Source organism: Cnephaeus nilssonii, assembly GCF_951640355.1.
Source record: "Cnephaeus nilssonii genome assembly, chromosome: 22".
Classification (NCBI taxonomy): Eukaryota; Metazoa; Chordata; class Mammalia; order Chiroptera; family Vespertilionidae; genus Cnephaeus; species Cnephaeus nilssonii.
Window position 1 is genome coordinate 7,033,932 of NC_137093.1, and position 21,456 is coordinate 7,055,387.

The 21,456-nt window shown below is 48.8% G+C and overlaps 1 protein-coding gene across 2 annotated transcripts in view; it reads right to left on the reverse strand.

Moving 5' to 3' along the window:
• RNFT2 (ring finger protein, transmembrane 2) overlaps window positions 1-21,405 on the reverse strand; it is a 46,294-nt gene extending 24,889 nt beyond the window's left edge. Inside the window, exons 1-7 of one of the 2 annotated variants that reach the window (XM_079762816.1) lie at window positions 21,286-21,405; window positions 19,295-19,473; window positions 18,731-18,789; window positions 14,305-14,783; window positions 11,694-11,770; window positions 8,444-8,544; window positions 6,955-7,108 (exon numbers count right to left, since the gene is read on the reverse strand). In XM_079762816.1, the coding sequence (XP_079618942.1) occupies window positions 6,955-7,108; window positions 8,444-8,544; window positions 11,694-11,770; window positions 14,305-14,783; window positions 18,731-18,789; window positions 19,295-19,318 (894 nt within the window). In that variant the 5' untranslated portion in view covers window positions 19,319-19,473; window positions 21,286-21,405. The other variant, XM_079762817.1, reaches the window with a different exon arrangement.
• Between the last annotated feature and the right edge of the window lie 51 nt (window positions 21,406-21,456).

Below are 21,456 nucleotides of genomic sequence, written 5' to 3' on the forward strand. Positions count from 1 at the left end.
GAGCTCTGGCACAGACTTGCTGTGTGACCCTGAGTGAGTGAATGAACCTTCCTGGGTCTCCGGTCCCTCATCTACAATCGTCCCGGGATAGAAACTCTTGGTGCTTCCCAACGTCCATTCTCCCCTTCCTCCTCCAAAAGAAGCATCCTGATTTTTGCTCAGGTCCCCTGGCACCCAGCTATAAGAAGCTGCTCCCCACCTCTCCATGCAGCAACTGTGACTAAGTGGTGGCCAATGAGATGTAAGTGAAAGTGATGGGAAGCCACGTACCAAGGGAGAGGAGCACTTATAACAGCTGATGCAAAAGTCCTCAGTAAAATCGTAGCTCAGAATCCAGAAGCATATCAAAAGGATAATACACCATGATCAAGTGGGGTTTGTTCCAAGAATGCCAAGCTTAATAGGAAATCTAATAATGCAGGTCTTCATATGAACAGCTCTAAGGAGGGGAAAAATCAAATGATTTTTGTCAAATTCAACAACCAGTTTTTTCTTTTAAAATTTTCAATAAATTGGACTAAATGAGTATTTCCTTGGTCTAGATCCTCAAATCGGCATCTTGTTTAATGGGGGATTGTGATGGTTAGTTTCTATGTTTCAGTTTAGGCCGTGGTATCCAGTTTTGCAATTTAGGTGTTGCTTCAAAGTTATTTTGTGAATGTGATTAACATCTATAATCTATTGACTTGAAGGAGATTATCCTTGATAATCTGGGTGAGCTTCATCCAATCCACTGAGAGGCCACAGAGCTCTGCAGACGCCAGAACAGTCCCTTTTCTCCACAAGGAAGAACTGAAGTTAAGGCTTAGGCTTCATCTTACACTCTGACACTGACTGGTAGAGGCTGCCTGGATTGCTGCACCGAGAGAGGTGAATTTGGGAGAAGCAGGGCCATGATAGACTAGTGATGCCTGACACAGGCACAGGCTGATAAATGGCAGCTCCTAGACTGTTTGCCATTTCAGACTTCAGCACTTCTCTAGGGATCAGTTTATATCACCTGGCTACAAACTTCAAACTACAAACAGAAAACAGAAAAAAAAATCCTAGGGATGAATGTGATCAAAAGAGGCCTTGCAGGCTGCCTTGTTACTTTAGGGCAGGGTGGGGAACCTTTTTTCTGCCAAGGGCAATCCATTTGGACATATAAGATCATTCACGAGCCACTCAAAATTATCAACTTAAAAATTAGTCTACATTTGGTCAAACATTTAATTAACTTACCCCTAATGCCTTGGCAGGGCCAGACCAAATGATTTCCCTGGCCTAATATGGCCCACCGGACGGATGTTCCCCATACCTGCCTTAAGGGGACCTGAAGGAGGAAACATCTAAGCTGAGCGCTCCAAAGAGGGAGGTCACTTGTCCAAGGTGACACAGGAAATAAGGCCAGGAGCCAGGATTTGAACCTAGTTTTGCTGACTCAAGGTGAGGATTTTTCTACTCTGCAGTGCCGTCTCCATTTACTAGGGATCCACCCGAAAGTTCTTAGAGAAGTGCCTGCTTTTATTTTTCTCTGTCGGAGAAATGCACAGAATGACAGATGCCTGCTACCCACACTCTGGGAGGCTGAAACAACCTTGCCCTGAGAATGTTCTAGAACAGTGCTGTCCAATGGAATGTTCTATGATGATGTTAATGTTCTCTCTCTGTGTTGCCCAGCAGGGTAGCCACTAGCCATGTGTGGCTGTTGAGCATGTGAAATGTGGCTGATATAACTGAGGAACTGAAAAAAAAATTTTTTTTTTGGTTAATCCTCACCTGAGGATATTTTCCCATTGATCTTTTAGAGAGAGTGGAAGAGAGAGAAACATAGAGAGAAACAATCGATGTGAGAGAAACATGGTTGCCTCCTGCACGCGCCCCGACCAGGGCCAGGAGCCTACAACCAAGGTACGTGCCCTTGAGTGGAATCAAGCCCAGGACCCTTTGGTCCACAGGCCGATGCTCTATCCAGAGCCAAACAGGCTAGGGCCTGAGGAACTGAATTTTTAATTTAATTAATTTAGATTTAAACAGCCACATGTGACTGGTGGCTGTTGTATTGAACAGTGCAGCTCTAGAACCCTGCTCCAAGAGTAATTTTAACAAAGGAAGGAGCAATGTGGACAAGTTAAATTTTTAATTACTACTACCATTTAAAGTAGGAGTTGGAATATATGATTCTGGGACAAGAGATTTACCTTCTTAACTAGGTTTGGGATAGGTCAGTGGTTGGCAAACTGCGGCTCGCGAGCCACCTGAGGCTCTTTGGCCCCTTGAGTGTGGCTCTTCCACAAAATACCACGTGCGGGCGCGCACGTACAGTGCGACTGAATCTTTGTGGCCCATGCGCAGAAGTTGGTTTTCGGCTCTCAAAAGAAATTTCAACCGTTGTACTGTTGATATTTGGCTCTGTTGACTAGTGAGTTTGCCGACCACTGGGTTAGGTTAATATAAAAACAAGCTTTACTCGCAAAGAGTAAAGGGAGAGGATGAAAATTAGGATGGCATCTTTCTCATTTTTACACTCTCAGGGTCTAGCATTGCCCCGTAAGCAAACAGGTCCTCAGTAACATCAGTGGCATTGGTGAGCGAGAGGAGGCCAAGGAGAACTCTACATGGTGGGAAGCAGCAGGCCTGGTTTTTACCCATTGATCACTTAACACGAGGCTCTCCATTCAGCCCATCATAACTATTGTGCATTTCCTGGGAGTCCAGACAGACCTAATGGTCCTTATTCTCAGGAGTCCACATCCTAGCTGGGAGACAGAAAATAAACACAAAACGATCTGATCATTTCAGATACTGGTACATGCTAATCAAATGGCAGTGTGACAATGCAGCTTGGCAACAACCACTTTCCACAGGGTGGTCTGGGAAGGGACAGGGTCGCAGAGGACATGACACTGGAATGAGGCTTGACTGATGGGCAGGAGATGGCCATGGAGCACAGGGAAGACCTCCCCAGGCAGAGGGAGCAGTAAGTGCAAAGGGTCTGAGAAGGAAGGCGATCTGGGGGGACCAGAAAGCCACCAGTGGCTGGTCCAGAGTAAGCCAGGGAGAGAGTCACGGGTTGATGAGGTCGGAGAAGTGGGTAGAAGCCAGATCAGGCAGGGCCAAGACGTATGGGTTATATAAGTTTTCTGGATTTATAATGACAAGTGGCTGTCCTAGATACCTAGCCAGTGTGATGGTTTGGGGCTGAGGTTGAAGATGAGTGGTCACCATCGTTAACCCCATCCCCATTTTGGCTGGCCAATGGCCATGGCTCTCCTGGGAGGCCCAGGTGTGAGAGGACTCGGTGTCACAAGGCACGTGGGAATTGGGGGCTCGCTCAGCCTTACACATCAGGGACCCTGGGACCATCAAGCAAACCCAAATACCAGAAGCCCTTCCAGTATAATAATTATGTTAAAAACCAACCCACCCTCTCAGTGGATGGCGTGGAGGCGCAGCAAAGAGCATCTGTGCTGTGAGCCATTAGGCGTCCCTGACAGATGTGTTCTTCTCCCCCTCGCCCCCCAGCTGCAAATGAAGACCCGTCCTTTTCTTCTGCCCAGACAAGGATTGATGAGGATTCGGGAGAGCACTCAGACAGGCAAGGAGAGGCTGTGAACCTTTTCCAAGCCTGCAATTTATCTTGAGAAGACTATTCACATCACTTTCTACAGGCTGGATTATGCTCTGACCTGGCACATTAATCTCGCCGAATAAAATAATAATAATCAGAAAAAGGGAGCTGGACAGTTGCCAAGGGGACATTAATAACTGTCGCCTACACCTCGGTGGAGCAGGGAAAAGGTGTCAGGCCCCATCCCCGCCCCTCGCCCCCAGAAGTATCCATTCGAAGGAGAAGGAAGTGAGGTAGCCACGGCGTGAACTCTGCGGAACTCCCCTAACAAATCCAGGCAACTGAGATGGGAGGGAGTACTGCCTAGTAACTCAGAGCAGGGGTTCTGGAGTCGGACCGCCTGAGTTCAAATCCTCGCTTGGCCACTTACAAGCTGTGTGGCCTTGGGCTGCCTTCTTAATCTCTCACTGTGTTTGTTGTCTCCTCTGAAAAATGGGCATAAAAACAGCATTTGCCAGGAAAGCAAAATGGCGCAGATGCTGTGGAAAGCAGATGGGTGGTTCCTAAAAAAAAAATGAAACCCTGCATTTCCACAACCCAGAACCATCTTGTTCCAACAGATACTTGTCCACAAATGTTCAAAGTGGCATTATTCACAACAGCCCCAGAATGGAAACAATGTAAAAGTTGATTGAGAGATCAATGAATGAACAATGAAAAGTTGATTGAGAGATCAATGAATGAACAAGTGGTGGTCTAGCCACATAATGGAATATTATTCAGCCCCAAAAAGCTACATGCGAGTGAACCTTGAAAACATGATGTTAAGGGGAGGAAGCCAGATACAGAAGATCATATAATATCTGATTCCATTTATATAAAACTAGAGGCCCGGTGCACGAAATTAGTGCACGGTGGCAGGGGAAGGGGGGGGTCCCCTCAGCCCAGCCTGCACCCTCTCCAATCCAGGACCCCTTGGGGGATGTCCGACTGCTGGTTTAGGCCTGATCCAGGACTGCTGGCTCCTAATCACTCACCTGCCTGCCTGCCTGGTTGCCCCTAACTGCCCCTCCCCCTGCCAGCCTGATTGCCCCCAACTGCCCCCCTCTGCCAGGGTGGTCGCCCCCAACTGCCCCCCTCTGCCGGCCTGGTTGCCCCCAACTGCCCCCCCTGTCGGCCTGGTTGTAGGCAGCCATCTTGTGAGGGTGTGAGGGTTAATTTGCATATTACCTCTTTATTATATAGGATGTCCAGAGCAGGTATATCCATAGAGTCAGGAAGGAGATTGAGGGTTTCCAGGGGTCGTGGGGAGGGCGAGTGACTGTTAATGGGTGCAGGGTTTCCTTTTGGGGTGATGAAAATGCCTTGGAACCAGACAGTGGTGATGGCTCCACGACACTGTGAGTTCGTGAATGCCACTGCATGGTAACTTTAAAATGATTGCTGGTCCATTTTATGAGAATTTTGCCTCAATAAAGAAACCCACAAAATGGCAGCACTTGCCTTGTGAGACAGCTGTCAGGAGGAAATGAGTTCGAGCCTTTCTGGCCCATACTCAGGGCTGACTCCATGTTAGCGGCTCCCAGTGCTCTCAATATTGTTACTATGAGGTTTGCAATCTTTGGCAAGTTATTTAACTCAGTTTCTGCTCTCTCAAAAGCAATATTCCCAGCATCTTCTCTCCCAGGTGTGTGAAGATTAAACAACAAATTCCATGAGTACATGGATTTTTGTCTACCTGGTTCGCTGATGCATCCCCAGTTCCCAGAACACTGCCTGGCATATAGATGGCATCCAGCAAATATTTCTCAAACAAATGGCATTGCCTAACACTGCCTGGCTCAGGTCATTGCTCAGCAATGTTTAGCTGTATTTATTATTATTAGTTTGGCTGCCAGATTTCTTTGGTCCTTTCTAGCACAGAGAAATTAGTACTAGTTTGCCTTGTGGATTTCTGCATCTTTGTGACAGAGGCGTTTGAACACCTACCAAATACAAGAGATTTGAGCTGAGCTGAGAGTAGATATAAGCTTTCCCTGCTACTAAAAGAGGCAATGGTAAGAGTTAGTATAGCTGACTAGACGATCAATGCATCCATCCATCCATCCATCCATCCATCCATCCATCCATCCATCCCTCCATCCATCCAATCACTTGCCCACCCATCTATCTTATCCACCAACCTTCCTATTCAGCCACCTACTTCATCCATCCACCCACCCACCCAACTATAATGCATACATACAATGAACACTTCCGAGTACATACCAGATACTGGTGATCCATCAACAAACAAGCTAGATGCATTCATTTCCTGCTGTCACAGAGGTTACACTCAAGCAGAGAAGGCAGACAACTAAACAAGCAATTACAGTCAGGGTGGTGAGTACCGGAATAGGGGGAGGATAGGGTGCCGAGTGTCCTCAGTAGGGGCACCATTCCTAGCCTGAAGGGAAGATTTCTAAGGGGCTGTGATCTGCAGGAGCAGGAGTTAGTCAAGACACGTGTAAGGAAAAGGGTCTTTAAGGCAGAAGGATCAGAGGTGTAGTGGGTAGGAGACAGGGCAGCATGCAGCCCACTATGGAAGCTGTACAGAGTGTGGTTTCCCTATACACCTGGCCAATGGGTTTGGTCAGATGTCACTCAAGATGGACGGCCAATTCCAAACCTCCTCTTCCACCAACCAAATTCTAAGCTTTCTGAAGTTGAAAAGATGGCATGAAAAGCAGGAGTCTTCAGGGATTGTTGAGTCCCATCTGCCTCCGCTTGGGGTCTTCTTGCAGAGGCATTGACAATAATTATATCCTAAAGGTGCTGCTTTGTCCTAGTCCTGCTCAGTCCTCTGAATTATGATGGTGATGCCTGTGTAAGACCTCTTCCACCCAACATTCATCTACAGGCCTTCCCCAACAGTACTCTGCAAAATATCACTGCCATCATTTCCCATCCTATGTCCACAGCAGACATCGCTAATCAATCACAGAGTTCTTTCCTCATGAGCCTTGGTTCCCCCTTTACAAATCATGCTCCTGACGCCAGAGAGCGTCAAAACTTCTGTGAGCCATCCTTTCCCGGGAGAAACACAACCAGGGCATGCCAACATGCTGTCTTTCCTTTCTCGGGTGACGCTCAGATGAAAACTGCACCAAGGGCAGCTTTGAACAATGAAACTTAGGAAATGCACTTGGAGTAGAGGCGGCACAGGCAGGTGCTGACACCAAAGCACCATGCTCAGCTTCAAGGAGCTGTGAGAGCTGAGTGACAGGACCTACTAGCTCAGGCTCTGTCCATCTGATATGACGACATCAGCTCTGCCCATGGCCATTCTTTCCTCCTCCAAATGGCGCCGAGTCCCCTGCATGTGTGATTGGGGCTGCCTGGTGGCCGCAGCCAGTGCCTACCTTGGACTTGACAGCCAGGATGATCTTGGGCAGGGCCACGATGAGGCACTTGAGGGCGATAGTGATGTACTTCAGTACAAAGTCTGCGATCCCCACGATCCACAGCAGGTCGAAGAAGTCCAGGGTCTCCAGGTTGGGCTTCAGAAATATGAGGCTGTGGGGAGGATTCAGAGTCAGGATGCTCACGTATGCTCACGGGCCCTCAGCGGCTCCTTCTACTCACTCTGGGACCTTATAAACATGACCAGTAGGAAGGGCACTGAACTGGGAATCAGACATCTGTGTCCTGTTCCTGCATCTGCTAGTAACTTGCTGTGTGACCTTAGGTGGGTAACTTAACCTCTCTGAGCCTCAGTTCCTTTTGAGGGTTAAAAGATGATATTGGCCCAGAGTATCATTAGTTAAAGTCTCCTCCAGTTTTATGAGTCCATAACAGGCTTCACAGAGGAAGCAGAAGAAAGGAAGGAACAAAGGCCAACACTATAAAGGAGGGAGGAAGAGAAGGAAGAGGAAAACGGATGTGCCAGACACTGGGCTAAGCTCTTTACTCCCTGCATCTCATTGTCCTGTGCAGTGAGCATGGCTCATCCCCACCTTATAAATGAGGCACTGATGTTTGGAGAGGTAAGATGCCCAAGGTCACACTGCATGCTAACGGGCATTAGTATCAGACAGACTTGAATTTGAATCCAGGCTTCTTCATTTATTGAACCCTGGGCAAATCATGTTCTCTTTGTAAGGCTCAGTGTTCTCATCAATACAATGGGAATTGTACCCTCCCTCATCATGTTATTGGTGGGATTCAATGAGATTATGGACATACTACAGATGTGTCCTGCAACTGTGACGATGATAACAACAGCAACTCTATGGGGCAGGCACTATTCCCTACACCATTTTGCAGACGAGGAAACTGAGGCACAGAAGGGCCTCAGCTCTGTTGCTCTTCTGCTAAGCCTCTCTCTGTCTTTCTCTTTCTCTCTGTGCTGCAGGTCTGACTCAGCCCTGGTCTGATGGGGGCACAGAGGACTGGGCCTATGCCTGTGATCATGCCCAGAGAAAGACATGAGCTGGAAATTCACCCATGTTTCTGGGAAACTCCACCTCCTAGAGCCTCCACCAGGATCTTGATATTCCGGGCCAGACAACTAATGCAGTGTGTGAGATGTGAGCTGATGCCTTGGCACTAACTCTCCAAAATGCTTTTATGGGGTGGCCCCAGAATGTGGCAAAACGACTCACTCCTCACAGTCAATGTTCAAAAGAAATGGACATGAATGATCGGAAAGCTTGGCTCAAGTTTCAATCTCATCCTAGAAGCCCTCACTGCCAGCCCTCCCGGACTATGTGGCTACTAGAAAATTACACATGGGGCTTGCATTCTATTTCTACTAGAGGGCTCTGCTCCAGGCATGCGTGTTTATAACAATGCGACACAGAAGGGTTGTGCATCCTAACCCCAACAAAGTCCCCCATGTCCCCTGCTCACCTGTTGTACAGCTGCTGGGAACTGAACGTATAGAGCACATATAGGGTGTTCCCCGCCAGAAAGGCCAAGATCCACAAGATGACCAGCACTGACCTCTTCTCCTGCAGATAAAAAGCAAATCTATGAGGATGCTGCAATGCCCAAGGTGCACCTGGCAGAACATTCCAGAACATTTGATGACAAGTGACAACTTTTCCCTTTCTCAAGGGTTTGGAGGAGCAGGGCAATGGTGAAAGAAGGGCACTGGCCTCTTTCCTTCCCACTGGGATCCAAGGGACAGTTACAGAGAAGGTGACAGAAATGTGGAACCTGCTCGGAGAACTACCTGGAAAGGCAGGATAGCAAAGTGTTTAGCAGCAGATTCAGGAGCTAGAAGCCGGAGTTCAAGTCCCAGATCCGCTACCTGGCGACTATCCAACCCGGGGAAAGCTACTTAAACTCTTCGTTTCCCTTTCCTCATCTGAATATGGGTCTATATTGTAACTGTCTTGTAGGGTTGTGAGAATTAATGTACATAAATGCTTAGAACAGTGCCTGGCATGTAGTAAATGTTAGTTCACATTTACTGTTAGGCACTAAGGTAAAGAGAGGTTAAGTAACTCTTTAAATGTTTTTTTAATTGATTTTTTTTTAATAGAGAGAGGAAGGGAGGAGAAACATCGATGAGAGAGAACCATCAATCAGCTGCCTCCTGCACGCCCCCTACTGGGGATTGAGCCCTCAACCCGGGCTTGTGCCCTGACCAGGAATTGAACCTTCAACCTAGTTAAGTAACTCTTACTCATTTAAAAATGGGGGTTTTGTTAAGGATGAAGTAAAATTCACAAATGTCAACGTTCAGTCTGGTACGGGCTCAGATTTCAGGCTGGCTGAATGGCGGACCGAGTATTCAGACTTTACAACCAGTAGGCAATTAACAGCTATAAACTGGAATCTCCTGTTCTCACTTCTGCTCGCACGGCCCTCAGGGCTACTGCCCAGACTGACCGACTGTTCAATGTAGGGCCACATTTAGAGGACTAAATTCAAACCCGTACCCTTGGCCGTCAAGCCCGTCACCGTCCATCCCGCTTCCCTTTCTGCAGCCTCATTTCTGTTTAGTCCCCAGGAAGACAAGCTGGAAGGCGCTCTCGGTTTGCGGTTTCCCAGCAGCTTCTCGGCCTGAGAACAATCCCAGGAAATTTCTGGAGGAGGCGCCGGGCTGGCGTGTCTCCGCCTGTGTACCCCGGGAGACAAACGTAGACCCCGGTGCTGCTGATTCTCAAAAGCTCGTCTTTTCCTGGACCAGGGAGGCTGCCTTGCTGGAACAGGATGAGGTCATAGCTTTCCCAGTGTAACCTTCCCTGCGGTTTCGGTAAATGCTCCACTGTCTCCAGACACAGCTCAGCGCCCCACACACCCTTACGAGGCATATTTCCAGAGGAGACAAAATAAATGCATCTCCATCCACCCATTATTCCAGGAGCGGTCAAGGTTAACGACCCTAGAAACCGCCTCCAACCAACCAACGGCTCTTATCAATGTGATTAACCCACTCGGCAGCCCTTTTACCCCAATAAATAATGGATTCCAGTTGAGTCCTCTGTAAATCTAAACCGAAGGTGGAAGAGAAAGAGGGAATTAGCAATGCCCCGAGAAGCCACACTCGGAAGGACAAAGCAGGTAGTTCTCTAATAGTTAAGCTGAGATTCCTAAACTTACGAAGGGTTATGGAGCTTCTCTTTCACAGAAAATATGTCACCTGTGTCTTCACCTCATAGGTTTCAGGGCCCCTAGAAGCGTGTCCACGGATACAGGTGTTCTTTTACCCCCTAAAAGTCAGGCCAAGACACCCTTTGGAGGTTAACGCCTTTGAAAGACAGCAAGCCCCCAAAGCCTGCCATTATGGTGTCAGTCAACCTGTTGTTCTAATAGCAGCAGAAAGGGGTCTGCCTGAAGAAGATGAGACTCAGGGTCAGAAAGACCCTCTGGCTCCATGCCCAACTCTGGACCTCAACGACTCGTGTCCAATGGAGACTGACTGCCCTTCATGCCTCATGGCGGCCCAGGAGCTTTTTGAGAAAGCAGATGGCCCCAAAGAAGGACCAGAGAGGACGGTGGCTGTCATGGGGTCACATGCCCAGGACAGAGCACGGGCTTGTTAAAATAGCTCGGTTTAACGTTACCTGTATGCCAGGCCCCGCGCCAAACACCTTCTCGGCGCTATCTCACTCAATCCTCTCTCTGGGTGTAAGAAGTTCCTTTTCCAGAGGTGGCACCTGAGGCTGAGGTTACCACGGTAACCTATCTAAGGGCTTCTTGTGGGTGAAGCTGGAATTTGAACCAAGGGTGAGCACAGCCTGTGGGCCCAATGCCTGGGCTCCTGTCTTGATGCCACCAGTGGCACTGGCTATGTGACCTCAGGCAAGGAACTTAGTGTCTCTGAGCCGCTGTTTCCTATTGGAAAAATGAGATACGAATGACTCTGTGTGCCCTCCTCCCGCTGGGACAGATTTGCAAGATGAGCTGTGCAATGGGCCTAGTTGTGCTGGGCATGGTGAGTGCTCAGCAAATCTTAGAGGGCATTTAGGATGGTGGTGGTGAAGCTGTATGGCACCCGGCAGAGCCAGTGGAATGGCCTTAACCATAAGAGTGGGTTGGAAGTGAGCTAACTGGTTGAATGCCAGGAAGGTAAAGAGACTGGGCTGGGAAGGCACTGCAGATGGATGGGCTTGGGAGAAGGATGGCACATCAAGGGCTCTCCCCCAAAGATGCCCCCATCCTAATCCCTGCAGGCTGTGAATATGTCAGGTCACATGGCAAAGGGGAATTAAGCCTGCAGGTGGAATTATGGTTGCATATCAGTTGATCTTGAGATAGGGAGAGACTGGATTATCCAGGTGGACCCGATGTCATCACGAGGGTCCCCAAAAGTGGAAGGGGAGACAGAAGAGGAGAGTCAGAGGGGACGTGACTATGGGAAGATGGTCACAGAGATGCAATGGTGCCTGCCGGCTCAAAGAGGAGGAAGGGGCCCGGAGCCAAAGAATGTGGGTGACCCCCAGAAGCTGGAAAAGGCAAGGAAACCTTCTCCCCCAGACCCGCCAGCAGGAACACAGCCCTGTTACGCCTGGATCTTAGCGAAGAGAGACTCACTTCAGACTTCTGATCGACAGAACTGTAAAATAATCAATGGATGTTGTTTTAAGCCACTAAGTTAGTGGTCATTTGTTACAGCTGCCATAGAAGACTAATTCACCAGGGGACTCACCTTCAGAGAGACCTGTTCTCGGAGGGTGGAGTTGGCGTAGGCGAAGGTGGTGGCCATCCCGATGCACACAGCAATGCCTGCGGGACAGAGGAGGACCCAACACCGCCACTTAGACTCATCAGGCCTGGCACTGGCTCACTGGGGACGGTGAGCAACATTAAAAAGACACATCCCTGGCCCTTTGAGTTTACAGACTAACCTTAGAAGAGAGAAAATCCCACTTCTGGGGGATTTGGGTCTAGTCCCACTTTAGAGGCCCTTGAGCCACTCTCAGTCGAGGCCTCTGCCATAGGAATGTGATGGATGCCTCTCTGGGGCATTTCATAGAACAGGGTTAGGAGCACGGGCTGTGCAGCCTGGTAAGACCTGGGTTCAAATCCTGGCTCCACTACCTCCTCTCTGTGTGAGCTATGGCTAGTCACTGGACCTCTCTGAGCCCCCTTTCCTCATCTACAAAATGGGCAGAATAATAACAGCACTTACCCCAGGGAGGCATAATGCTTATAGAGCACCATCTCTAGCAGTCAGGCAATGGTACCTATTATTATTTCTACTTCCAAAAAGAATCTGAGGTGTGTTACTTGTAATAAAAGCATACATAGAAAAAGACCGTGACACCATCTATAATAATAAAAGCATAATATGCTAATTAGACCAGATGTCCTTCTAGATGACCTTCCGGACGAAGCAGGGGCTGCAGCCGTGGAATCGAGGCAGCTGCCGGCTGCGAAGGCCTACTCTTGCATGAATTTCGCGCATCGGGCCTCTAGTAAGGAATAAAAGTTTAATGTTAAGCCCAGCCAGTGTGGCTCAGTAGTTGAGTGTCGACCCATGAACCAAAAGGTTACCAGTTCAATTCCCAGTCAGGGCACATGCCCGGGATGTGTGCTGGATCCCCAGTAGGGGGTCGTGCAGGAGGCAGCCGATCAATGTTTCTATCTCTCTATCCCTCTCCCTTCCTCTCTCTCTAGAATCAATAAAAACATATTTTTCAAAAAGTTTAATGTTAAAGGGGAAAAAACTCCTGCTGACAGATAAACAAGACCCTGGCAGATGGGGGAATAGAACTGAATTTTACTCCACTTCATTCAATTGCCACTGTTTGCCAAGCTGCCATCTTGGAGTTCTCCCGGAACAGGGATTTGCAAATCCTACTTTTCCTAACCTGTAGACAGGTTTCTGCTTTCACACCAAGTGCACAGCTTCTCCGGCTCCGAGTTCACTTTCACTTTTTTAATAGTTCGTGCAATCCAGGTCCTTTTCTGGCTCTACTTTGTCAAAGATGTATTTCTTTTCTTTTTTTCTTTTTAAATATATTTTATTGATTTTTTACAAAGAGGAAGAGAGAGGGATAGAGAGCCAGAAACATCGATGAGAGAGAAACATAGATCAGCCGCCTCCTGCACACTCCCCACTGGGTATGTGCCCGCAACCAAGGCACATGCCCTTGACCGGAATTGAACCTGGGATCCTTCAGTCTGCAGGCCGACGCTCTATCCACTGAGCAAAACCGGCCAGGGCTCAAAGATGTATTTCTTCACTGGAAATATATAAAATAAAAACTAGTAATCCTACAGTCCCTTCTGTTTTCCTCTTTGAGTAATAAACAAACCTGCCAAATGAAAAAGACATTGGCCATACTTGAGAATAAAATTTATCCATACTCAGGATAAAAGGGAAACATACTGGCTTTCATTTCCAGGAATGAAAAGGGAGGCAGCCATGATAGCACCCCAACAAGGAAGGTGGGGTGATGTGAGTCAGCTAGAGCCTCCAGAAAGGGGCAAATAGGACACATAGAATGGTCTAATCTCCTCCAGATATTGTCTATGGGACGCAGCAGGGCATGAGATCATTGGTACCATCATTCCTGCTATAGGACTAAAACAAGAGCCCAAAACTCTCCCGGGCACAGCAACACCATGATGTAGTAACAATAAGTAATAATAATAATGATGATGACAGTGTACTAGAGACCACTTATTGAATGTGAAGTACGTGTCTGGTTCAAGGCTAATCACTTTACGAATCATTATCTTACTTCCTAATACTACTAACAATAGGGAGAATTTATTGAGCACTTGCTCTGTGTCAGATTCTATGTGAAGTATCTTACGTATATTAATAAGAAACATAATGAAAATAATAACCTATCCTTGCATAGTGCTGTCCTAAGTGCTTTAAACATATTAATTCATTTAACCTCACCACAATCTCATGAAGTAAGTTGTACTGTACCCCTCATTTTATGGATGAGGCACAGAGAAGTTAACTAACGAATCCAGCGTCACACAGCTAGGAAGGGGCAGAGCCTGAGTTCGGACCCAAGTAGTCTGAACTCTTTATTACTACACTCTATTCCTTCACACCAACCAACCAGCGAGGGAGCTCCTATCACAACCCCCCACTGGACAGATGAGGAAGCAGAGGCTCAGAGAAGGTGAGTGACTTGCCTGAAGACACACAGCGAGTCTGCCAGGATTCGAACCCAGGTCTGACTCAGAATCCCATACTCTTACTGCATGGTGAGGGCCTCCGCCGCCCTTCCCTGGCATTTGGGATGGAGAGCCCCCTACCCGCAGCTGAAATCCCCCGTGTCCCGGGGACTCACCGAGCTTATGCTGGAAGCACAGTTTGGTCAGGAGGATCAGGATGAAGGGCAGGCCCTTCTGGAGCCAGCAGACCACGGCCTTCAGCTCGGACAGGGCAGGGGCGGGAGTGCCCGGGTGCTCATCCCCCGCTTCATCGGCGTGCGCGCGGTGGTCCCCGCCCACGTGCTGCAGCAGCGAGCTCCCGCGGTGTCCTCCGTGGTGAAAGTGGTGGTGGGGCGGGCGGTGGTGGTAGGTGCCCCCCTCGCCCCGGCCTCCACCCTCCTCTCTGGATGCTGGCATCTGGATGAACACGTCCCCGCCACTGGCCGAGGCCCCCAGCACCAGGCTGGATGGGAACGGGGCGGCCGGAAGGCTGCCTGCCGGGAGGCCGGAGAGGCCGGAGAAGAGCGCGGGCGGGGAGGCGGCTTCTGCCTTCAGGCTCTCAAAGACGCCCCCTTCATCCACGCTCACCTCGGGGCTGAGTGCTTGGCTGCGATTTCTAGGCCGGAAGGGAAGAGAAAGCCCCACCAAGTCAGACAGTCACCCAGGGGGACTGGGGGACTAATAACAGTACCAATAATGTCCTAAGCTGAATTATGTCTCCCCCAAACTCCTATGGTGAAGCCCTGACCCCCAGGACCGCAGAGTGTGACTGTCCTTTGGAGGCAGGACCTTTGCAGAAGTGAGGAAATGAAAATGAGGTCATTAGGGCAGGCCCTCATCCAATATGAATGGTGTCCTTGCACGGACACACACAGGAGGGAAAATGATGTGAGGACATCTACAGGCGAAGGAGAGAGGCCTCAGAAGAAACCAACACTGACAATGTCTTCATCTCCTGATCTCGAACTTCCAGCCTCCAGAACCAGGAGAAAATACATTGCTGTTGTTTAAGGCCCCCAGTGTGCGGTACCTTGCCACGGCAGGCCTAGCAAACTCATCCACATAATAACAGCAACAGGGCCATAATCTTCACTGAAAATTTACTATGTACCAGACAGTTTTCTAAGTGCTTTCCACTGATTAACTCACTAAATCTTCTTACCAACCCTGAGAATTAAGGTCCTAATAATACCCCCAGTTGACAGATCAAGAAACTGAGACACAGAGAGAGAAAGAGAGAGAGAGAGAATAACTTGTCCAAAGTTGCACAGATGGTCAGATAAAGAAAACGAGGCTCAGAGAGATGAGCATGTCAGACACCCTGGATCCATGGTCGGCAAACTGCGGCTCGCGAGCCACATGCGGCTCTTTGGCCCCTTGAGTGTGGCTCTTCCACAAAATACCACGGCCTGGGCGAGTCTATTTTGAAGAAGTGGCGTTAGAAGTTGTTTAAGTTTAAAAAATTTGGCTCTCAAAAGAAATTTCAATCGTTGTACTGTTGATATTTGGCTCTGCTGACTAATGAGTTGGCCGACCACTGCCCTGGATTATCTCGCTCCAAACTCCAATCTCACCGTGTGCCCTTCCCTCCCTACCCAAGGCTTCCTACTCTAGGGCCTTTGCACAGGCTGTCCCCTGCACTAGATGTCACCCTCGCCCTGACCCACCTTGGTACCTATGCTCATCTTCCTTGGTGGAGCCTGCCCTACCTACTCCCAGAAAATGGCATCTCCTTACTCCTAGTTCTCACTGCATCCTGACCTCAGCTGCACGGGGCTGATCACAAATCATCATTCACTGCTTACCTGTGGCTCTCAACCCTAGCTGCACGTTATAGTCACTCAGGGGAGCTTTTGAAAAATACCTGGTACAGGTGCCTGGGACCCAGTGTTGACCTACTGAACCAAAATCTTTGAGGATGGGGCCTGGCCTCTCCTAGGTCTTCAGAGCCCCCTGGTGACTCTCATGTGTAGTAAGCACTGAGAGGAGCACTTTACACTGGGCCCTGTGCCGTGAAGTCAAAGATCATGATTGTTTGCCCCCATTGTACATCTCTCCTACCCAGCACAATGCACCTGGTACATAAATCATGCTCAAGAAATAGTGTTTGAAAGAATGAATGAATGAGCACACTAAAGGCTCTAACAAGGCCTGCAATTGGAAAAATTAATTATGACTAAACTTAGTGTTTTCCAAACTTATTTCACTGTGGAATGTGTGTGTGTGTGTGTGTGTGTGTGTGTGTGTGTGTGTGTGTGTGTAAAACCTATGAATGTCTTAGAGCAGCGGTCACCAACCTTTCGGACCTCATGGACCATCAGTGGTCCACGGACCACCGGTTGGCAACCGCTGCTCACAAGTTTCCTTAAACCAGCGGTCGCCAACCTTTCGGACCTCACGGACCACCAGTTGGCGACTGCTGTTTTAGAGAACACCTTGGAAACCCAGCAGGGGTGATGCTGGTCTGGAGAAATCTCAGGGTTGATTACGCTGGCTTCACAAACTTGACCCGGGGGTACGTTATCACAAACCTGGTGCAAGGGAGGGGAGCTTAAAGATGGCTACTCACTCCCCCACCACCTGGCGCATCCCTGCTGCCTCCAAAATCCCAGGAAATGTGTGGTCCCACCCCCTTGGGTCTGGCATGACAATAAAGATAATATTAATAATGACAACAACAACGGACACCATGGCTATGATCCTCAAGGGGCCTCGAGCTTTTTCTGCACTTTAAGAAGCTAAGAAAGACCGAGTCCTGGCAGGTGCCCACAGTGGCCCACATGGGGGCCACTCTCTCTCCCCCGCCGCCCCATGGGGACCTGGAAAGTCTTCCTGGCCTCCTTAAGCTCACCAACACTCTGAGTTCACTGGGCTCATGGGACCTCCAGTACAACCAGTGAAGACTCAATCCACCAAGCGGCTTTTTATAGCTGGGCCCTAGCATCCAGCCGAGATTTCAGCCTAAATGGGAAAGAATATTCCTTGGGGAGGCAGAGCCTGTACTTCTAGCTTAACCACTTAAGGGCTAGCGTGGGAAGCAACCCAGGAGAGGAGTGGATCTGCCCAGAGAGGAGACGCCAAAATGTGCTGGCTCGATGCACAGACTCAGGGTGGGGGTGGGGGAGACAGCTGGCAAGTGGACTGGGATCCCAATCTCAGCCCTGCCGCTTCCTGGCCGTGTGACTTTAGGTAACTCACTTCGACTCTCTGAGCCTCAGTTTCCTCATCTGTAAGAATGGTGATAAAAACAGTCCTGACCTCACCAATGGCACAGAGTGAGTGCAATACAGGGGGGCCATTCTCCTTCTGCCCCCAAAGATCTCTTGGTTCACTAGAGAGCAGACAGCCATTCTGTCTTCAGAGGCTGGAAAAGCTCCAACGGGCACGCTTATTATTTGGATGCTGTGTTTGTGCCTTGTCCTATCCATTCACTCCTTCACAAGAAACCTGAGTGTCACTATCTGCCATTTATGGGTGGAGACACTTTCCAAAGGCATCATAGGGGGGAGGTGGCTGAGCTGGGATTTAGCCAAGAGTCGTCTGATTTAAGGCCAGAGCTCTTCCCTGCAGAACAGGCAGGCTTGATGCAAAACTCAGTCCCAGTGCTGGGACTGGTGGGTACTCTGATCTTGCAGCCAATCTCCGAATTGCAAGGGAACTGGAATGTGATCCGAGGGAGGAAAAGCTTAGTTTGCCTGCTCATTGCATGCATGTACTAGCATGTTGGGGGTAGAGGGGGCAGAGGGGCAGGAGTCTGGGGCTGAGATACTGTCACAACCTGAGAGCAGGTCCCATGGTGTGTTCTCTCTTGGGCTTAACTAGAGAAACCCTAGCTCAGCATGTTTTAACTGTGTTTTATTAGATTCTGTGTTTGTCTATCTGGCATCCACTCATTACAGGGGCAAACTAATAGCCAAAGCTGTTGACAACTTCCTTGCAATCCAGAGCCCATATCCCCAGCCATATCCAGCCAATATTTCTCCTGCCCTGAATCACCCAGGACCAGGTACCAGACAACCAGAGACCACCCTAGAGACCAGAGCCCGCTGACATTGCTCAAAGCAGGCAACGCTAAGCTGTTTCCTCTGCCCTGGCCTGATTTGTGTGGAAAACACAACCAAAGCTGTGGCCTAAGCTTTCCCTTTGCTCCTTTCTGCCTCCTGAGTGACCCTGGTGCCTCCCCATGTGGCCCTACGTGGTGTAACATGTCCCCTTCTCTCGGGAAAGGTAAGTAATAAAGATCTTCTCTCAACGGCATTAGCCTCTCCATGTTGTCACTCAGTCACCTCCATAAATTAAAATCTCATGGGCACAATCATTGATACAATGAGTCAAGTGCATCACCGGTCACACAGGCTTTGGGAATTAGCGTAAGAGCAACAGCCAGCAGTTGTGCATGGAGTAGTATATGCCATCACTGTGCAAAGCAGTTTCTAATCAGGTCTCCTCTGCTCCCCAAACATGGAACCCTGAGATGCAGGTATTACTCAATACAGTTTGGAGCGGCCCCTGACCACTCGAAGCCCAGAGCCCCCAGATGGGATGAAACCAAAAGATGCCTACCTTTCAGGTGGAATGTTATCCGTGTTACTGCTGTGGCGTCTCTGCATTTTCCTTAAGACCTGAAAGCCAACACATGGCATAAGCCAGAGTCTCCCAACATCCCCACTGCCTGTCAGATTGCCATGGTAATTATAAATAAGGACTACTCATATCTCATGTCCCTAGAGCGCTCTGACATTTTCCAAACCTTGTTTCCATCTGCTATGCCATTCAACACTCAGTCCTACTGAGGAAAGTGTTATCACCCCATTTCACAGATGAGGTTGTTGAGACCCAGACGTGGAGGAAGTCCTCACGGGAGAGAGGAAAGCATTGAACTGTGCAGCAAAGAGGTGATGGATGAGGTGAAGTGAGCAGCAGACTGGCAGTAGAAGACGTGGATTCTAGACTGATGCTGCCCCTAATTTGATGTCTGACTCTGGACAAATCAGTCACCTCTCTGTGGACCAGATTCCTCATCTGTTAAACGGGAGGGGGTGGAGTGGCTGAACCCAAAGCTTCTTCCCAGGGCTCACAATGAATAAAGTGGTAATGAATATATGAATTCTCATGGAAACACGTCACCTTGTTTACTGTGAGGAGCCACATGGACTTCAGAATTCCATGTTCACGACACCTGAAGTGGGCATGCAGGGATCCAGATGGGGATGTGATCACTGGATTGCAGAGAAGGCAGGCCTCCCCTGCCTCGTCCTCTCCAGACAGATGCACAGGTCAGGGGGGTTTATGAGAGTCTCCAAACCCTGGGTGGAACAGAACACTTACATGAATAGTCCATGGGTGCCCCGAACCTCTGAATAATCTTGGAGCATCATGGGCTATAGCATATGATTCCATCTGCTCCAAATCTCTGATTAGCTTCTCACTGATCCCTCTTTAGGGCTCCTGAGAATGGTCATGATCTCAATGCATTTTGTCCTGTTGTGAAACTGAGTCCTAATTGGGGAACACAGAACATAGGTTTTAGAACCCCCAATGGCTTTCCATTGTAATCAGAATAAAACCCAACTTCAGTTCACAGCCTTCAGGTTCTATCTGATGGAGCTTACCTGTTTCCAGCCACATTTCCCTCCACTCTCCGTTTAACCACTCCCCTCCAGCCACAGTAGCCTTTCTGTTCCTCTAACACGCCAGCTGTCCCTGCCTCAGGCCCTTTGCATTGCTGTTCCTTCTCCCTGGAATGATTTTCCTTGCGGCTAATTTCTTCAGGTTAAATGTCACCTCCTCCCAGAGGCCTTCTCCTCTAGACCTCCTGACCCACCAAACATTGTCCTGTTTAACCTTCTTCATAGCACTTATTTATTTACATGTTTGCTTACTTATTGATGATGTATCCCCTAGTAGAAGGTAAGTGCCACAAAAGTAGGGAGCCTGTCTACCTGGCTTGCCCCTCTACCTCAGCATCTAGAACACTGCCTGGCACAGAGTAGCACTCAGCAAGACTTATTCAATGAGTAAAACATCCATGGGTTTCTCGGTACCTTTTCCTACATCCTTTGCTCCCTCCCAGACTTTTCACCCTAGATGAGAAATAAAGGCGCTAGACTTCCCATGCCTCCTTCAATGTTTTTTGTATAACCAAATATGCTATCTGATTCTTTTAGTTCAGGACACCATAATTGGCTGTTGAGTGGCTTCCTCATCCTGGCCAGCTTTTTCAGAGGTCAGCATTGGTATTACTAGGACCAATGATTAAAGAGTAAACCCACTAGCTTTTGGAAACTCAGTTAAGAAATGGGTCAGTAGTTCCATTTTCATATATGAAGGAAAGCTCATTATGTAAATATTTCTTAACTTTCGCCCTAGCCAGTTTGGCTCAGTGGGTCCTGGGTTTGATTCTGGTCAAAGGCACGTACCTTGGTTGCAGGTTGCCTGGCTCTGGTTGGGGTGCATGCAGGAGGCAACCAATCGATGTGTCTCTCTCTGAATCTCCCTCTCCCTTCCATTATCTCTAAAAATCAATGGAAAAATATCCTTGGGTGAGGATTAACAAAAACAAAACAAAATAAACCTCAATTTTCAGAACTTGCAATGTCAGCTTAATGTCCTCATCTGAAGATACCCCATCACCTGCAAATCCTTGGGGTAAAATAAAATATCCTAAAGCGTCCATCCATAAATCTGACCCACCCTCCTAAATGAAATGCCCAAGATTCTACTTTCATATGCTTGCTTTTGCAGGGGCTCCAAATACTCTGTTGGTAGCAGACCTTAATTATTCCAATATTGAATTCTGGAATAAATTTTTGCACGTGGGATGCATCGGAATCGTACTACTGCCCTATGAAGAATTACAATACATGTCATTTTTTAAGTTGGGCCCCCAGACCTTTACCTGACTGCAGCGAAATGCATGCAAGAGAGCATCTCCTGCATTAGTTGCACTGGAAGCTGGCAGGTGCACTGGGTACAATGCCGGGAGCGTTTTTCATTCCTGCAGCCAACGTTCAACGCAAAACGCCTTAGGGACTGCAAGGGCAGGAGTCTACACGGACCGCAGGGGGAAAAAACAACACCAAAAAGCAAAAAACAAAAGCAACGTTTTCTCTCTTTACCTGCCCAGACGATTCAGCAATCACAGCGGCGTCATTCATGTCCTTCCAAGCCAATCATTCTTGCAGCCCTGGGAGCACGTGACTTGCGAGGGCTTCCGGCCTCTGACAGGATTCTCTCAGGGGTTGACTGGCTGGGCGCTGGAGCCCGGCACAGCACTCCCGCCGCACGCA